Raw genomic sequence first — 13,535 nt, 5'->3', positions numbered from 1 at the left:
GAAAAAATATCAGTGTCATAAACGACACAGTTATAACCAAAATTAATTAGTCAAAGACGAAACAGCTACATATTGGGGTGAACCAAAGGGTACGATATAACAAAGCACTTGCGGCAATGTTATATAACGGGTCGACGCAGTCCTCTGCTTCTATACTGCAATATCAGGCTTGATGCAACAGTAGTTGTGAAATTACTCAAACCTGTACACTCACGCATCTGCAGGCATGCAAATACCCATCCAGCACATAATTTAGAGGCATCGCGAATGAAATTACCCGAACCCTCCGACAATTCCCATCGTTCAATAACTACGCCAAAATTACTAATTGCAACAAAGTCTACGGAATCCCTCAAAGAAGTTTATCGAGCCTTAGAAGTTTAATTATATAATTAGATAGAGACGCAGAAAACGGATTACACAGCAACCTACAACCCACTGTAACGCACGTGGCATCAAACAACTAATCTAATCGGCTTAGCATATTTTTATTAAAATCTCATTGGAGATAATTGCTCTAAGCAAGAGTTTCGTGTCACGATTAGAGTCTCGGTTAAACTTTATCCACGTGACACGATAATCGTTAGACGAGGATCAGCGAGACTCATATATCTATATCGCTATACAGTAAACACAGAAGATTGGCGTTAATTGATCGATGTTGATACGATTAAAGTAGGATTTAAAAAGCACGGTCGAGTGTATAGATGTATATGTAGGTGAAAGGGGGGTAGCAGATTCGCAGTGTCACTCACCTGCCTATGGAGGGGAGTGGAGCACTCGTCCTTGTTTCTCTCGAATCTTTCGAACTTGAAACTGTTGCTTCGATAGAGTTCGTTGTCGCTTTGCTGCCTCCTGCAGAGCCGCCTTGTGAGTGCGCGCGGTCTGCAAGGCGCACATTCGGTGGCGAGTTCCCAGTGCAGGTGCAGCATAGCTAGCTCGGCGGTGCATCTGGCCATGGCGCAGCCGGCGCGTCTAAAACGGCATTTAACCCGCTTTATTCGGCCCTCCGGCTGCGCTTTATGGCCGCACGGCTGCGAGCCGGGGCCGCAGTCGCAATTGCGGCGGGAACGCCGCGGTTTTATCGTGTGCGAGCACGGCTTCGGCTCGGTGCACTCGCACGGCCCCTCGCCGCCGTCTGTGTGAGCGCAGCTTAATCTCTCGGCGCACTCGCACGGCTTTTGCCGGAGCTGCTCCGATTGCTGTTGCTGTTGCTGCATCGTCCCGCCACCACCACCACCTACCCCAACCGTGGCTCCCTGCCTGGCAAAAGTGGGTGAGGATGCCTGCACTCGGCGTCGAGTACCACCACCCCCGGCAGTATGCCGACAGGGACGCTCCGTGCACTCGCATCTGCAAACCATCAAAGCGATGTTTATCGACTCTAAATGAAAATTCCCACTGCACGTCCAAACAACCATACACTTTTACCAGGTGCAAACCCCTCTCGTCGAGATATACCCACTGTGCTTGTTTGTTTTTCCAGAGTACCCCATATATCCATCCCTTATCCCTTCCTCATCTCCCCCTTCCCCTTCTTACTCTCACTCCATCAAGAGCTTCCCCGAATAATGACACTTTTACTCTACTTCTCTGTTTTCAATCTCTCGACACTTTACACGTTATTACTGCTCTGATAATTCTCGAATTTTAAGGGATAGTTCACCGTTGATTACTTAGGAATGAAACCCGTGAGAATTAATTAATTACTTTTTTTTTAACGACTTTTAAGTTTAAAAGTTTTCTTGCTTTTGCTTTTAAAGCTGGAACGTGCTCATTTTTGTGAAATATGGCCTTTGCGAGCTTCCGAACGTTAAGCATTTTAGCATTCTCCAGGGAATGAGCAGGAGTTAACGGGTCGAGCATGCATACCGACTACCTTACCCCTAAGGATACTGGTACATAACGGTTTCAATGGGATTTCATCCTGACCTTCGTTCCATTCCTCCCCCTCAAATACCAACTGTACGATGATAATGTACAGAAATCACAAAAATCATTTATCAAGCGGTAGCTTTCTGTATAAGATTTGGTAATAATCTTCCGGAACAATCTCGATTCACTTCAGCATTGGCACAAGCCGAATGGTGTATGGCCGAGGGGCTATGTTCCACGTGTAAGCGATTTAATACAGAACGATGTCAGAGAATAAAAGGATGGTCGAGAACAGGGGATGAGAAAGCATATATTTGAGATTTGTTCGTTTACCTCCGAACTCTCCGAGCGGCGATTCGCGAGACGTGCGAGCAGGGCAGTGACTCCGGTGGGCAATCGCAGGTTCGCGTCCTACGAACCCTGATGAGCACAGGATGCACCGGGCAGGGTTGGACTTGGCAATCACAGACGATAGTCTGCGGCCCGCGAGACCTGCGACTGCCACCACGCTTGGCACGTTGATCCACGTGCAATTGACATGGTTGAACGGGACAACCGCAACGTCCAACGGTACCCCGGCGGCTTGCACCCTGTACGCGTCTCCACACCCGCTCCATTCAACGACCGGCGTGGAACTGGAACTGTCAAACGTTCACCCCTCTCCTCCATTTACAGCCAGCTTCGGTTCACTTCGGCTCATCTCGGCCTGCTCTCCCCTACGGGACACGCTCATCCCCCAAACAGCCTGTCGACGAACACTCCATCTACACAGCTTCCAACAATCTACCCTCTCGGCTCTCATACAAAAAGTTCCCCCAAAATTTTCCGATAGCCATTTCTCTCCTCATAATCACTTCTTTTGCCTTTTCGTATTTTAACTCTTTATCCTTGTAAATTCTATTCGACGTTCATTCAATAATAGAACTAATTTTGTGTCCAAAGTACTAAGATATTTATTTACAAAATTTACAGTTTTTTTTTTACAAAAGTAGTGAATATTAATAATTACTTATAATATTAATGGAAAATCATTGGCTTAACTTCTGATTGTCACCTGAGTTTGTTGCTGTGTTATATTTGTGCACTTAAGACTAGAAGGAACATCAACTTTGCCGAGAAGTGTTTAAAATTGACAAAGTAAATATTTGTTGCAATATATGGGGAATATTTTCTAAATTTAGACAAACAAATGCTTTGCCTAAAGGCAGCTGGGATGTTAGTCTAGTCGCTTGATCATTTAAGGATCCAATGAAAATAGCGTAGGCATTAATGTTTCGACTCGAGGATAAAGCTTTGGCAAATTCTGAAGGAGAAATTGCATAACGTTCCAAATTGGCGTCGGAAAGGACAACGACAATAGACTCATCTGAATCTTCTTTTTCCAAACTTTTGATCGCATGCTGAGTTGCTTCCAGTGTATTATCTCCAGGCATACAATATTGGGAATGCGCGTGCATCATCTATAAAATTTGAAATTGTTAAGAAAATTTACCCTATCTTGAATATTATATTTTATGCTTATATATATATATATATATATATATATATATCCCTATCTTACCTTGATTATTTCCAATCTTCCTTTGTTATTATTGACAGGACATGTGCTCTCCGTAAAAATAATATTATAATCATCTCCAGAATGTCCGACAATGTCATACTGAATTTTTCTTTCATGCCCACTTAAAGCTTCCATTACCATAACACAAGCTTCCATCTCTCGATCTAATCGTTGATCATAACCATTAAATCGATACATGCTCGCAGAAACATCCACTACTAACTTTAACCGTTTTGGTTTTGTCTGTGGAGCACCAATTTCGGGCTCCTTCTCCATTCGACGCCTGTAAATCGTCTTTTCTCCAGTCAAACCTTCGATTAATTTGGTATCGTCCAGTTCACCCGACGTTTGATTTCTGCACCATTGTCGTTCGGAAGTTTTAACTTGTAAGCTATCTGCAATAATATTCACATATATGCAATTTCTAGTATCTAATGTTACTAATTTTTCTCTTACCTATTATTATTCGTAATGATTGAACTTGCTTTTGAACAGGATCACTGTATTGACTGTATACTTTGTGATCGTATTCGCTCATCTTAATATCTTTTAAACGTTGTTTAAAGGCACGAAGGCCCATTTCTCTTGCAGCTTTCTTTACATGCTCTGGTACAGCAGCTTTTTCTTCATCACTCAGTTGGTGTACGGTATGGCCAGCATCTAGGCGATAAGGTCCTCCTTTGCCTCCTAAACCAGCAGTGTCTCTGCCTATAAGAAATATTATCATATTCAATATTATATAATACAGGAAAGTATTAATTCATAATAAACTTACCGCCTGTACCACCTGCCCATGTATTACCACCAACGTGAGGTTCGTTCTTTTCATCAACTTTACCGTGCTTTGGCTCGCTTACGTCCAAGCCTGAATATCTTTCCTTCGTAATTTGTAATTTTTCTTCACCGTGACCTACCATTCTACGCCATTTATCCAGTGATTTTCCTACATTCATCAATGACGTTTCCCACAAACGTATACAACCATTAACATCCACTGTTACGACTCCTTGATTTGAAGTCATTGCTGCGTAAAAAGGATAGTCATTATCGAATAGCCATTGATTAAGATGCGAAACTTTTGATGACCTTTGAAAATTTAAGAAATCAATTAAATATTTATCTTATGAACATCATTAAATAAATATATACAGATACGTACATTGGTACAGGAATATATCGTACGGACAATTTGGAAGTATCAACAACCTCTAGATAATTTGAAATTCCTGCATTTTTTTCATCCTCGTTGAATACGTTTGCCGGAATTTCTTCTGCAGACAATACTCGTATGATTTGTCCATCTTCATTCAAACATGGAGATATTGATTTTCTTATTGGTTTATCTCTTTGCCAAACATAAAGTTCATTCTCGGTGTTAAGTTCAGGAAACCCTACTGCAATAGCAGCATACAAATCATTAGCTGCCAGTACTCTATTCGGAGCATCAATTTTTTGGCCCAAAGCTGCGCTGAGCATAGTTTTATCGAGACTATTTTGATTACAAGAAATAAATGGAACAATTCTTTGGCTATCACTGCTGGACTCTTCAACCTTCCTTAAAATATCTGGACAAGGTAATGAGCTTACCGATTTTTCAAGGATATACTTTTCTTTCTTTGTATCAAGTATTAGCCATCTTTGATCAGAAGCAACCAAGACAGAATTTATTTTAAAAGGCAGTTGGATAGTGTATGCATTTAAACTGTCCAAGTGTAAATTCTCTATTTTATCATAGTTTGGCGAGAAAAGAATAATTTGATTATGAGATGGTAACAAATCCTCATTCATTTTCCAATAAATGTTATTGTCAAAAACTTTTGCTATTCGATTGGTAGCTAAATCAATAAACGACGACATGAGGACATGTGCTGCACTTGTATCTTCGAGATTCACTTTAAGCAAAATATTACCCTAAGAATAAAAAGTGTTTGAAAAATAAAGAACAAATCATCAACGATATAACGTAAAAAAAAAACTCACAGATTCTTCGTGCAAATATATATTGCCTTCTTTATCTGGTGCTATTTTAAACTGCGGTCTTTTATTTCGTTGCATAATTGGAAGATCTTGAAACGAAATTTTCTGAATTTTATCAGATTCTAGTGTCATTGTGTATAAAGCTACTGGATTAACAGTTAAAACTGCTATCCTGTCATTCGATCCATCTCCTTTTAAGCCTTTGGATAGGGACATACCAGCAATGATACTGTTGGTATCTAAAGGTATCGTCCAGTAATTTTGTAATTCGGTAAACCAAACAGATCTAGTTTCAACGCAATCCAATGATAGAAAATTGTGTATAAGGTTTGTTGGTGCTTGAAATTTGATATATCTTCCTTGAATCGACAACTGTTGCTGCCAATTTGAAATATTCCAATTACTAATCAGTTTCCTTGGTGGTAGAGAAAGTCTGTGAAGGAAAAGGAAAGCCATACTAAAGTTGATATAATATAACAATTTTATTACAAAAATATAATTTACTTATAATTAAAAAAAAAAGATTAATGATAGTAAAAAATAAAAATTTATAAAATTAAAAATCCAACGGATAAGACATAATCGTCTTACTCTTTAGCTAGTATAACATTAGAAGAGCTTGTTCCAATTGGTATTCCATGCTTATGAAGTACATTTATTAAAGTATTATAAACTTCTTCCGAATATCTGTCAAAATCAAAGACATTTCGCACAACATTTCCTAAAGGTTCGTTCGGAAATTCCTGAAAGAGAATAGTGCCAGAATTATTCATAATATTTCTTGTAGGGTCGCTAGAAATAACTTAAATAGTCCATAGTTACCTGTAGGTGCTTAACTATATTAACAACTTCTCTGGTAGAGTACGGATATGATACTATCCCTTGATCTGCCATACGTCTTAGTTCTCCAAAAGCTTTCACTAGCTTTTCAATTATCTTTTTATCTACATTTGGTCCATATTGTTTGAGCAATTGAATTTCATTTTCTACACTAGGATTATCGACCGAATGTGTACTAAATAGATCTCCTAAAGCACCGAAGAAATCATTTCCCAAAAATGGGAAACCTGGTCTATTAGCCAATACAATCATTCTAAAATCTGGGTGCATTTGAATTTTCGATTCATCGATTTTAGAATCGCCGGACTCAGTAAATGGCACAATTCGTCTCCCATCCGACAAAATCATTTCACCTGATTCAACTAAAGTCTATAAATTTAACTTTATTTAATATAGATCATTTAAAAATAATTGTAAAAATGTAAATGAACACGTACTTTTAATATACACGTAACATGAGTTGGAGCTTTATCGGCTTCATCTATTACTAATACGTGTCCAGATTTAACTGCTTGCACCAATGGAGAATCCTCATAAACGACTATTCCGTCTCTAACCATTGGTTGCAAAGTAAGAGTCTGTACAGTTGTATCTCTGTGTAACTGAATATATTCACGTGGCCTGCGCATAAGTTGTAGCAGTCTGTCAATAATTTTATTTTTTCCCACGCCTTGATTACCAATAAGTAAAAGATGTTGCCCCAAACTAAAATCTTGTAATAATGTCTCTAATAATTTTAAATGTTGTGGTACATCATAAAATAATATATCAGGTACTTTGCTTAAAGATGTTGTTTTATATCTATTTACAGATGTTTCTCCAATTTTTACAGTGTCATTCGTAACTTGACACTTAATATCCGAATTTTTAGATTCGTTTAATGGAAGAATATTTAATTTTGTTAAGCTATCATCTAGTACTTGCTTTGCCAAATGAGGCAGAAAACGGACTAAGCAAGCTCGTTGCACTGCATCGTAGGCATCTTGAGTATGAAATGTTTGCATTCGTTTAGCTATCCTTAATAGTTGCCTTGTACTTAAAGATTCAGCTAAAGATTGTAAAGTGGGTTCTTGCGAAGATCGTAATTTGTGCGTCAAATCAATAATTTTTGTCAACGCCTCATTCGGTTCACCGTACTAGAAACATTTATTAAATATTTAAAAGTAATTTCAAAAGGTGGAATTATTTCAATGTATATACCTTTGATCGAATTATATGGATTTCTTCATCCTTGCTGAGAGGCCTCATTTCGTGAAATAAAAATAAACTCAGTAACTCAGAATTCAGCCATTGCCCCGTTGATGAACCGACATTCGGTTTTTCAGCAAGAGCTATAATTCTAAAAGATGGATGAATTTTCAGTACACCAGAAGATCGTAATTCTTCATCAGTTTTTTTAAGTTCCTGTTTTATTTCCTCATAACGATCAGACCTCAAAAGCCTTTTTCCATCATGCAACTGTAATTCCCGATCGTGAACTAGCCTGAAATAAATCGAAGCAGTTTAACTTTAAATGTTACCTTAGGATAATATTTTAAATTATCCATTGTATTCGCATGTATTACCTATGTAGTAAAGCTATAGTACTTGAATGTACCCTGTGAATCCCATCCAGCACAGCTAATTTCCCTTCGATTGCAGCTGTAACTAATGGAGAGTCCTTCCAAACGGTATCTCCATTATTTAAGGTAGTTCGTTGTTGTAACAAATCTCTAGAAGTCATATCTTGATAAAGTACTATAGGTTCTAGCTGATATTTCAATAATTCCGCGAATTTTTGTACACTCTTAGATTTTCCGCAACCCCTTGGTCCCACAATGCACAGATCAGATACTAAATGTGATTCCATTATGTCTGCAATTAAATTATTTTGATAATCTGTTTCAATATATGCATCTTGACCTGCTTCCTTGTTGAAACGTTTAGAACCACATGGTACCTATTAAAGATACGGTTAATATAAGTAATCTCTACATATCTAAATTAAATACACAATTTAAATTTGAGAAATTTAAACTCTTACCGTAATTGCTGATTTTTCTTGATTACGATCTATGGTTAAATTCATAGAATTTTCTGTGTTTAAACCATTTTCTATTTTACAATTTCCTCGTGCTTTATCTTCGGCTTCGCATTCTACACCAAATGTTTCAAGTATGTGCTCAACTGCATTTCTACCTTCTTGAGCCAAAAAAGTTTTATACGGATAAAACCTATAAAATACATCAAATGTCGAGAGACTTGGAAGTTTATCCTACAAAAATTAAAATTTCTAATAACCATAAAGTAATAAAAAATAATTCAAATTGACTTTATATAACATTTACCAATAAAATAGCTGCTGAATTTAGATTATCTAGAGGGAAATCTGGAAGTCCTAAAGAAGAAGCCTCTTTGGAGCGTAAAGCATGTGCGCAAGACAATAATCGTGATAGGTCATTAGGGTTGACGTTCGGAGCTAATTTTGTTAAATCTTCAAGTTGCTCCTAAAACACGGAATAAACATTGTTTATTAAAAATAATTTTTTTCTTTCATACAAGATTCGTCGCTTTGATTTATCAAGAAAATTACATAGCTATTTATTTAAAAACTACATAATTTGCATAGTCGCAAAACTAATTTTAGAATATTTACCAAACGCTATTACGAATGGTTGGAAACAGTCCTTGGAGGCGATTAACGCCTGAAGGGTTTTCAAAGTTGCTTAAGCACGTGACTAACTACTATTCATCACGAAACTCTCGAGATTGCAGGGAGATTTCGATTGAAAAGTTTGAATTGAAAGCCCATAATCTTAGGCCACCGATCAGTAATGGTTTGATAAGAATTCAATTGTGGCTCCATACAAATGAAATAGCCTTTAAATGTATAAAAGCATTTTACAAAAAGGGTTTTCTACAGTTACGAGAATTTTATAGCTTTGTCGCATAATAGTTTTATTTAAACGAGAGGATCGACATTTAAGGGAAGTCACGCACGGATTTACTGCAAGGAATTTAATTCGAAACGAATGTTAAGATAAAAATCACTGCTACATTATCACTGACAGGAAATTTGTAATATTGGAAGTAGCCGAGATAACTTGTTGAACTATTTTAAGCGATACGTCGTCGAATCATCACGAAACGAATGGAACATCGCGAGGGACCATGGCACGCAAAGTATAAAATGTAATTTTCAGGGTTCAATGTACTGTCGCCTTCGCAATTATCTATCTATAATTCTGTTCATTAGGTTGCACTTTTATACCAAGATTTATCGTTATATTCCGTTTTACAAAATCACGATAACGAAGAAATTAGCTAGACTAAAATACACTTTAATAACCATTTTCCCCGAGCACATAGGAGTTCTATGCACATATACTTTAACACGACACTCTGCGTGACGAAATATATTCTGCAAACATAGCTAATAGCTTCAATGCGTGACGAAAAACTCGCGTTCCTGTTAAGAGATAGTTAAATACTCTTTACAGTATTGCTTATTACTTCACAGACTTAATTATTTTTGCAGAACTATAATTAGACAACTTATTTGAGCACATGACGTTTTCAAATGCAATATTTTAATTCAGCTTTTATAAACGATACTTTCAAATGTCCTATGTCATACGGCTTCATTCATTTTTTGTTAAAAAATGCAATAGACGCTTTCATATCAAGCCCACAATAGCACTATAGATACTAAAGTCATTGACACTTAGGTATACAGTATAATCCTGCAAGCTTTAGTCCACTTCTTAATAAAACTTCGACAAAATGTTGCAAATCACTTTCACAATACGACCCTTACTTTATCGACGATTTTTAAACACATATTTGCATAATTACCTTTTATTATAAATTTTAGTTTTACTATCAAAGTTTAACTTATATGAAACCTCAAAATTTTCATAATTATAAAATTAATTACATCATTTCTATAATCAAAGATTTATAGAACTAAGTAATTAATAGTAGATATACCGATTCTTTCTTAATGCAGTTCTTCTTAAAAGTTTCTTGATTATTATTATAATTAGTTCAAGTTCATTAATCACAAATGAGGGATTCTTGAGACGACCAAAGTTTTTCACTGCAACTATTTAATTTCGGCATATAAATATCTAAGTGCAGACGACCAGATCGCGACCAGAGAGCCCACATATCAGTCTGAGATTCAATTTGTACGTCTGACCTATGATCGGTTACTATCACTTCTGGTTGCTCCTGAGATTCTACAGCACAAATTTTATTTTCCCTTGAACACTCAATTGTAGATAATCGTTCACCACACGTTTTATCTTGATCCTTACGGTCAGCACGATGTACTTCACAATCAGTTTGCAACTTATAATTCTGTACAGTGATCCCTTGTTTTTCAACAAAAGTCGATTTTTTCCGTTTGCTCGGTAAAGTTTTTCTTTTGACATTATTCATCCCATTATTATTAATAGCGTTGATGCAATTCTCTACCTCGTTTTTCAAGTCATAATTTTGTACTTTACCAAAACGATCCAGCCATCGAAGTACCCTTTCGGACAAAGAATTCGTGGGTGCTTCCACGGATGTACCTACGTGCTTGTATTCTCCCGGAACAGATTTTAAAAGGTCGTCACATTTTCCCACTGATTTTTCACAATTTATGTCAAGTTTAAACGCATCGCTTACAATTTTAACATCAGCCGTCTGCAAGGCCTCTTTCTGTACGATATTTTCATCAGCTTCATAGGTCCTTCTGAATTTCCTATCATCCTCTATTACCGTACCAATTAATGTTCTACCGCTAGAATATAATCTACGGCAAAACGGCGCTGATTTTCTACGATCTTCGGAAGCAATTTGATTTACAGAAAAATTCTGTTCAACGACCACATGAAGATTCGCGAAGCATTTGTTTAAAGAATCTAATCGTGACTCTGATTCGTTGTACTTTGCAAAGCGTGTCTTATCCTTCGAAGTTTGTGGTCTGGTGCGAGGTTTTATATTTATAAGCGGATCGTCGGACGATAAAACTACATGACGAATTCCATTTACCCAAATAGTTGGAACCAAAAGTGGTCTCTCTGATGAAGACCATATGGCCGGCATACTTCCTCATGTACTTAAGGAGTCTCAAATGCGTTTTATTATTTTTTTTAAAAGCGCTATGAAAGCAATAATTTCTTAAACACTGATAAGCCTTACAACAAGTGTGACACAGCAAATCCGATTAACAATTTTTCATGTTATTTTCTTTCAACTCGTGGCACCACGTCGAATGACACATTCGACGGAAATCCAGCGTATCGACTACCACGGAGACGGACGACAAGTGAGACTTCTACGGTTTAGAGCACGCGATCTAAGCTACGATGTCTGTAACCATCGCGCAGCCACGGAATCAGTTTTTATACGGCAGAAAACGGGAAGGGAAAATGGTAGGACTCCCTAGACTCGAACGACTGCGGCTCCCTACATATAATATAATGTATACACCCCCTACACTCATAAATCAAAGAGCAGGTTAACAAGATACTTAATAAGCACGAAATATTTCTTCTGTTACGCAAAAGCATATATAGGTCACTATAAAATAAACTAGTTTAATGGTCATAAATTAGAAGTAATTTATCTAATTAAACAAAACCTAATATTTTAAAATTGTTTTGTGACTGCATTCTTATGTAAATGCTTAAATAGAATTAATAAAGTTAATTGTAGATAGATAATAAGAAAAAAAATAACAAATAATCACTCCACCATTTCTGATGAATATTGCACAGTCTGACAATAATTTAATTGGCACAATGTACACAAGTATAAAATTAGTGAAAATTTTGTATCATTCTATACCTCTAAAATATGAATTTATTGTTACTTACTGTAAACATAGGTGGTGGAATATGTTGTGCTTGAAATCTAGACCTAAGTGGAGGATCCAGGGGATGACCAGGATAGCGGGGAGAAGGTAAACCCAATGCAATTACTCTAAAATCATCATTTACACGAATCAATCTCCATCCATTTAGCTCATCCTTACTGTGTGACTGAGGAATGAAAATAACAAAATGTTACTTATAATTTTCTGCTATACATAAGCAATAATAAATATTCCTATTACCTCTAAAAGCTTATCATAACGAGATGCTGAAATTAGGAAACATCCATCCTCTAAATGCATCTCACGATTTTCTAATAAATTGTTCAACACTGGTAAGACATTACGTTCTGCTTTCTCCACTCCTTCAATTATGAGAATTCTCCCATATTTTGCTGCTCTTACTGCACTCTGATCATGATAAAAAGCTGTACCGCTCTTAATTTCTCTTCTTTGTTTTAAATCAGCCTCTGTTGTATCCCTTGATAGCGTTATAAATTCTACTTCTTTACCAATTAATTCTACATAAGACATAGCAATATGACGCTTTCTGGTACCAGGAGCACCCATTAAGAATATATCTTGACCTAAAATATCTTTTTGAAGCATCCATTTTAAATGCTTCATTATTTCCTGACTTGGATTTATCACTACAATAATGATTATTCAATAAAACATTTTATAATTTAGAAACATGTTTTATTTTGATTTTGATTTTACTTACAGTATTTTCGAGGAACATATTCAACATTTCTTGCTGACTTAACTATTTTTGAAACATCTGCTATAGCCACTACTGTTTCATCTAAGATTTAAACTCATGTTAATAATTGCATCACATTATAACCAAACATATAAAACTTTTTGTCAGTCGTACCTGATCGATAACGTATAAATGGAATATCCAATTTCTTCGAATAAGTTAGTATCCTACCAAATTTATAAATTTGTTGAGGAATCAAGAATAACATTTTATTTAATTGTATTTAAAACAATTCTCTTAAAAGTATAACCTATAATAATTGTAGGTTATTACTTATTACTTCTATATGATTGACAAAATAATTTAGCAAAATTCCTAATTAATTTTGTTGAGTTCGTTTATTTTAAAACAATTTTTTAAGTTCAGTCGACTAAATTTCATATTGTAAAATGTAATTTCCTTTTCTTCCGGGCTTACTTCAATAAACCCTTTAAAACTTAAAAACACAAATTCGTTGCTCCTCGTGCTTGCTTACTTCTGACATACAAATACATATTACAATACGAAATTGCAACTGTAGTCTGTACTTCTGTAGTTGTAGTACATGCGTTTGACGCGTGCGTATCGGTAGTGACGTAACGACTGTTTGCAAATTGCAATGCAATAATTGCAATTGCAACAGCTAAAAATAATAATTTCATTCATTCACGTTTAAACACTTTGAACAAAACTTAAAT

At 36.2% G+C, this 13,535-nt stretch overlaps 2 protein-coding genes across 2 annotated transcripts in view; both read right to left on the bottom strand.

Annotated features, from left to right (window-relative positions):
* hwt (heavyweight) overlaps positions 1 to 2,492 on the bottom strand; it is a 96,643-nt gene extending 94,151 nt beyond the window's left edge. Inside the window, exons 1-2 of the mRNA XM_066734891.1 lie at positions 2,209 to 2,492; positions 756 to 1,353 (exon numbers count right to left, since the gene is read on the bottom strand). Of these exons, the coding sequence (XP_066590988.1) occupies positions 756 to 1,353; positions 2,209 to 2,492 (882 nt within the window). The remainder of the gene's footprint in view (positions 1 to 755; positions 1,354 to 2,208) is intronic.
* Positions 2,493 to 2,815: 323 nt separating this feature from the next.
* On the bottom strand, positions 2,816 to 13,327 carry c12.2 (von Willebrand factor A domain-containing protein c12.2). The gene is made up of 17 exons (XM_066735109.1): positions 12,973 to 13,327; positions 12,820 to 12,900; positions 12,339 to 12,745; positions 12,100 to 12,264; positions 8,581 to 8,739; positions 8,277 to 8,507; positions 7,819 to 8,192; positions 7,454 to 7,736; positions 6,691 to 7,389; positions 6,236 to 6,622; positions 6,005 to 6,156; positions 5,417 to 5,846; positions 4,596 to 5,347; positions 4,212 to 4,522; positions 3,893 to 4,144; positions 3,437 to 3,831; positions 2,816 to 3,335 (listed from the first exon to the last, which is right to left on the bottom strand). Exons 1-17 carry the CDS (start codon positions 13,064 to 13,066, stop codon positions 2,979 to 2,981), a joined length of 5,529 nt encoding a protein of 1,842 aa, XP_066591206.1. The 5' UTR covers positions 13,067 to 13,327; the 3' UTR covers positions 2,816 to 2,978.
* Between the last annotated feature and the right edge of the window lie 208 nt (positions 13,328 to 13,535).

Source organism: Prorops nasuta, unplaced genomic scaffold (genome assembly GCF_024137725.1).
Source record: "Prorops nasuta isolate Cenicafe-Biocafe unplaced genomic scaffold, Cenicafe_Pnas_1.2 PNAS00014, whole genome shotgun sequence".
Lineage (NCBI taxonomy): Eukaryota > Metazoa > Arthropoda > Insecta > Hymenoptera > Bethylidae > Prorops > Prorops nasuta.
Note: the sequence above shows the minus strand (reverse complement) of the source record. Positions and strands in the feature narration are given on the sequence as shown.

What these genes read in the sequence shown, in the direction of transcription:
- c12.2 (XM_066735109.1), bottom strand. Translation starts at nt 13,066, where the DNA reads ATGTTATTCTTGATTCCTCAACAAATTTATAAATTTGGTAGGATACTA. An exon ending in ATATGTTCCTCGAAAATACT is followed by an intron (nt 12,746 to 12,819) that starts GTAAGTAAAATC and finishes TCATTATTGTAG; the next exon opens with TGATAAATCCAAGTCAGGAA. An exon ending in ATATAGTTAAGCACCTACAG is followed by an intron (nt 6,157 to 6,235) that starts GTAACTATGGAC and finishes ATTCTCTTTCAG; the next exon opens with GAATTTCCGAACGAACCTTT.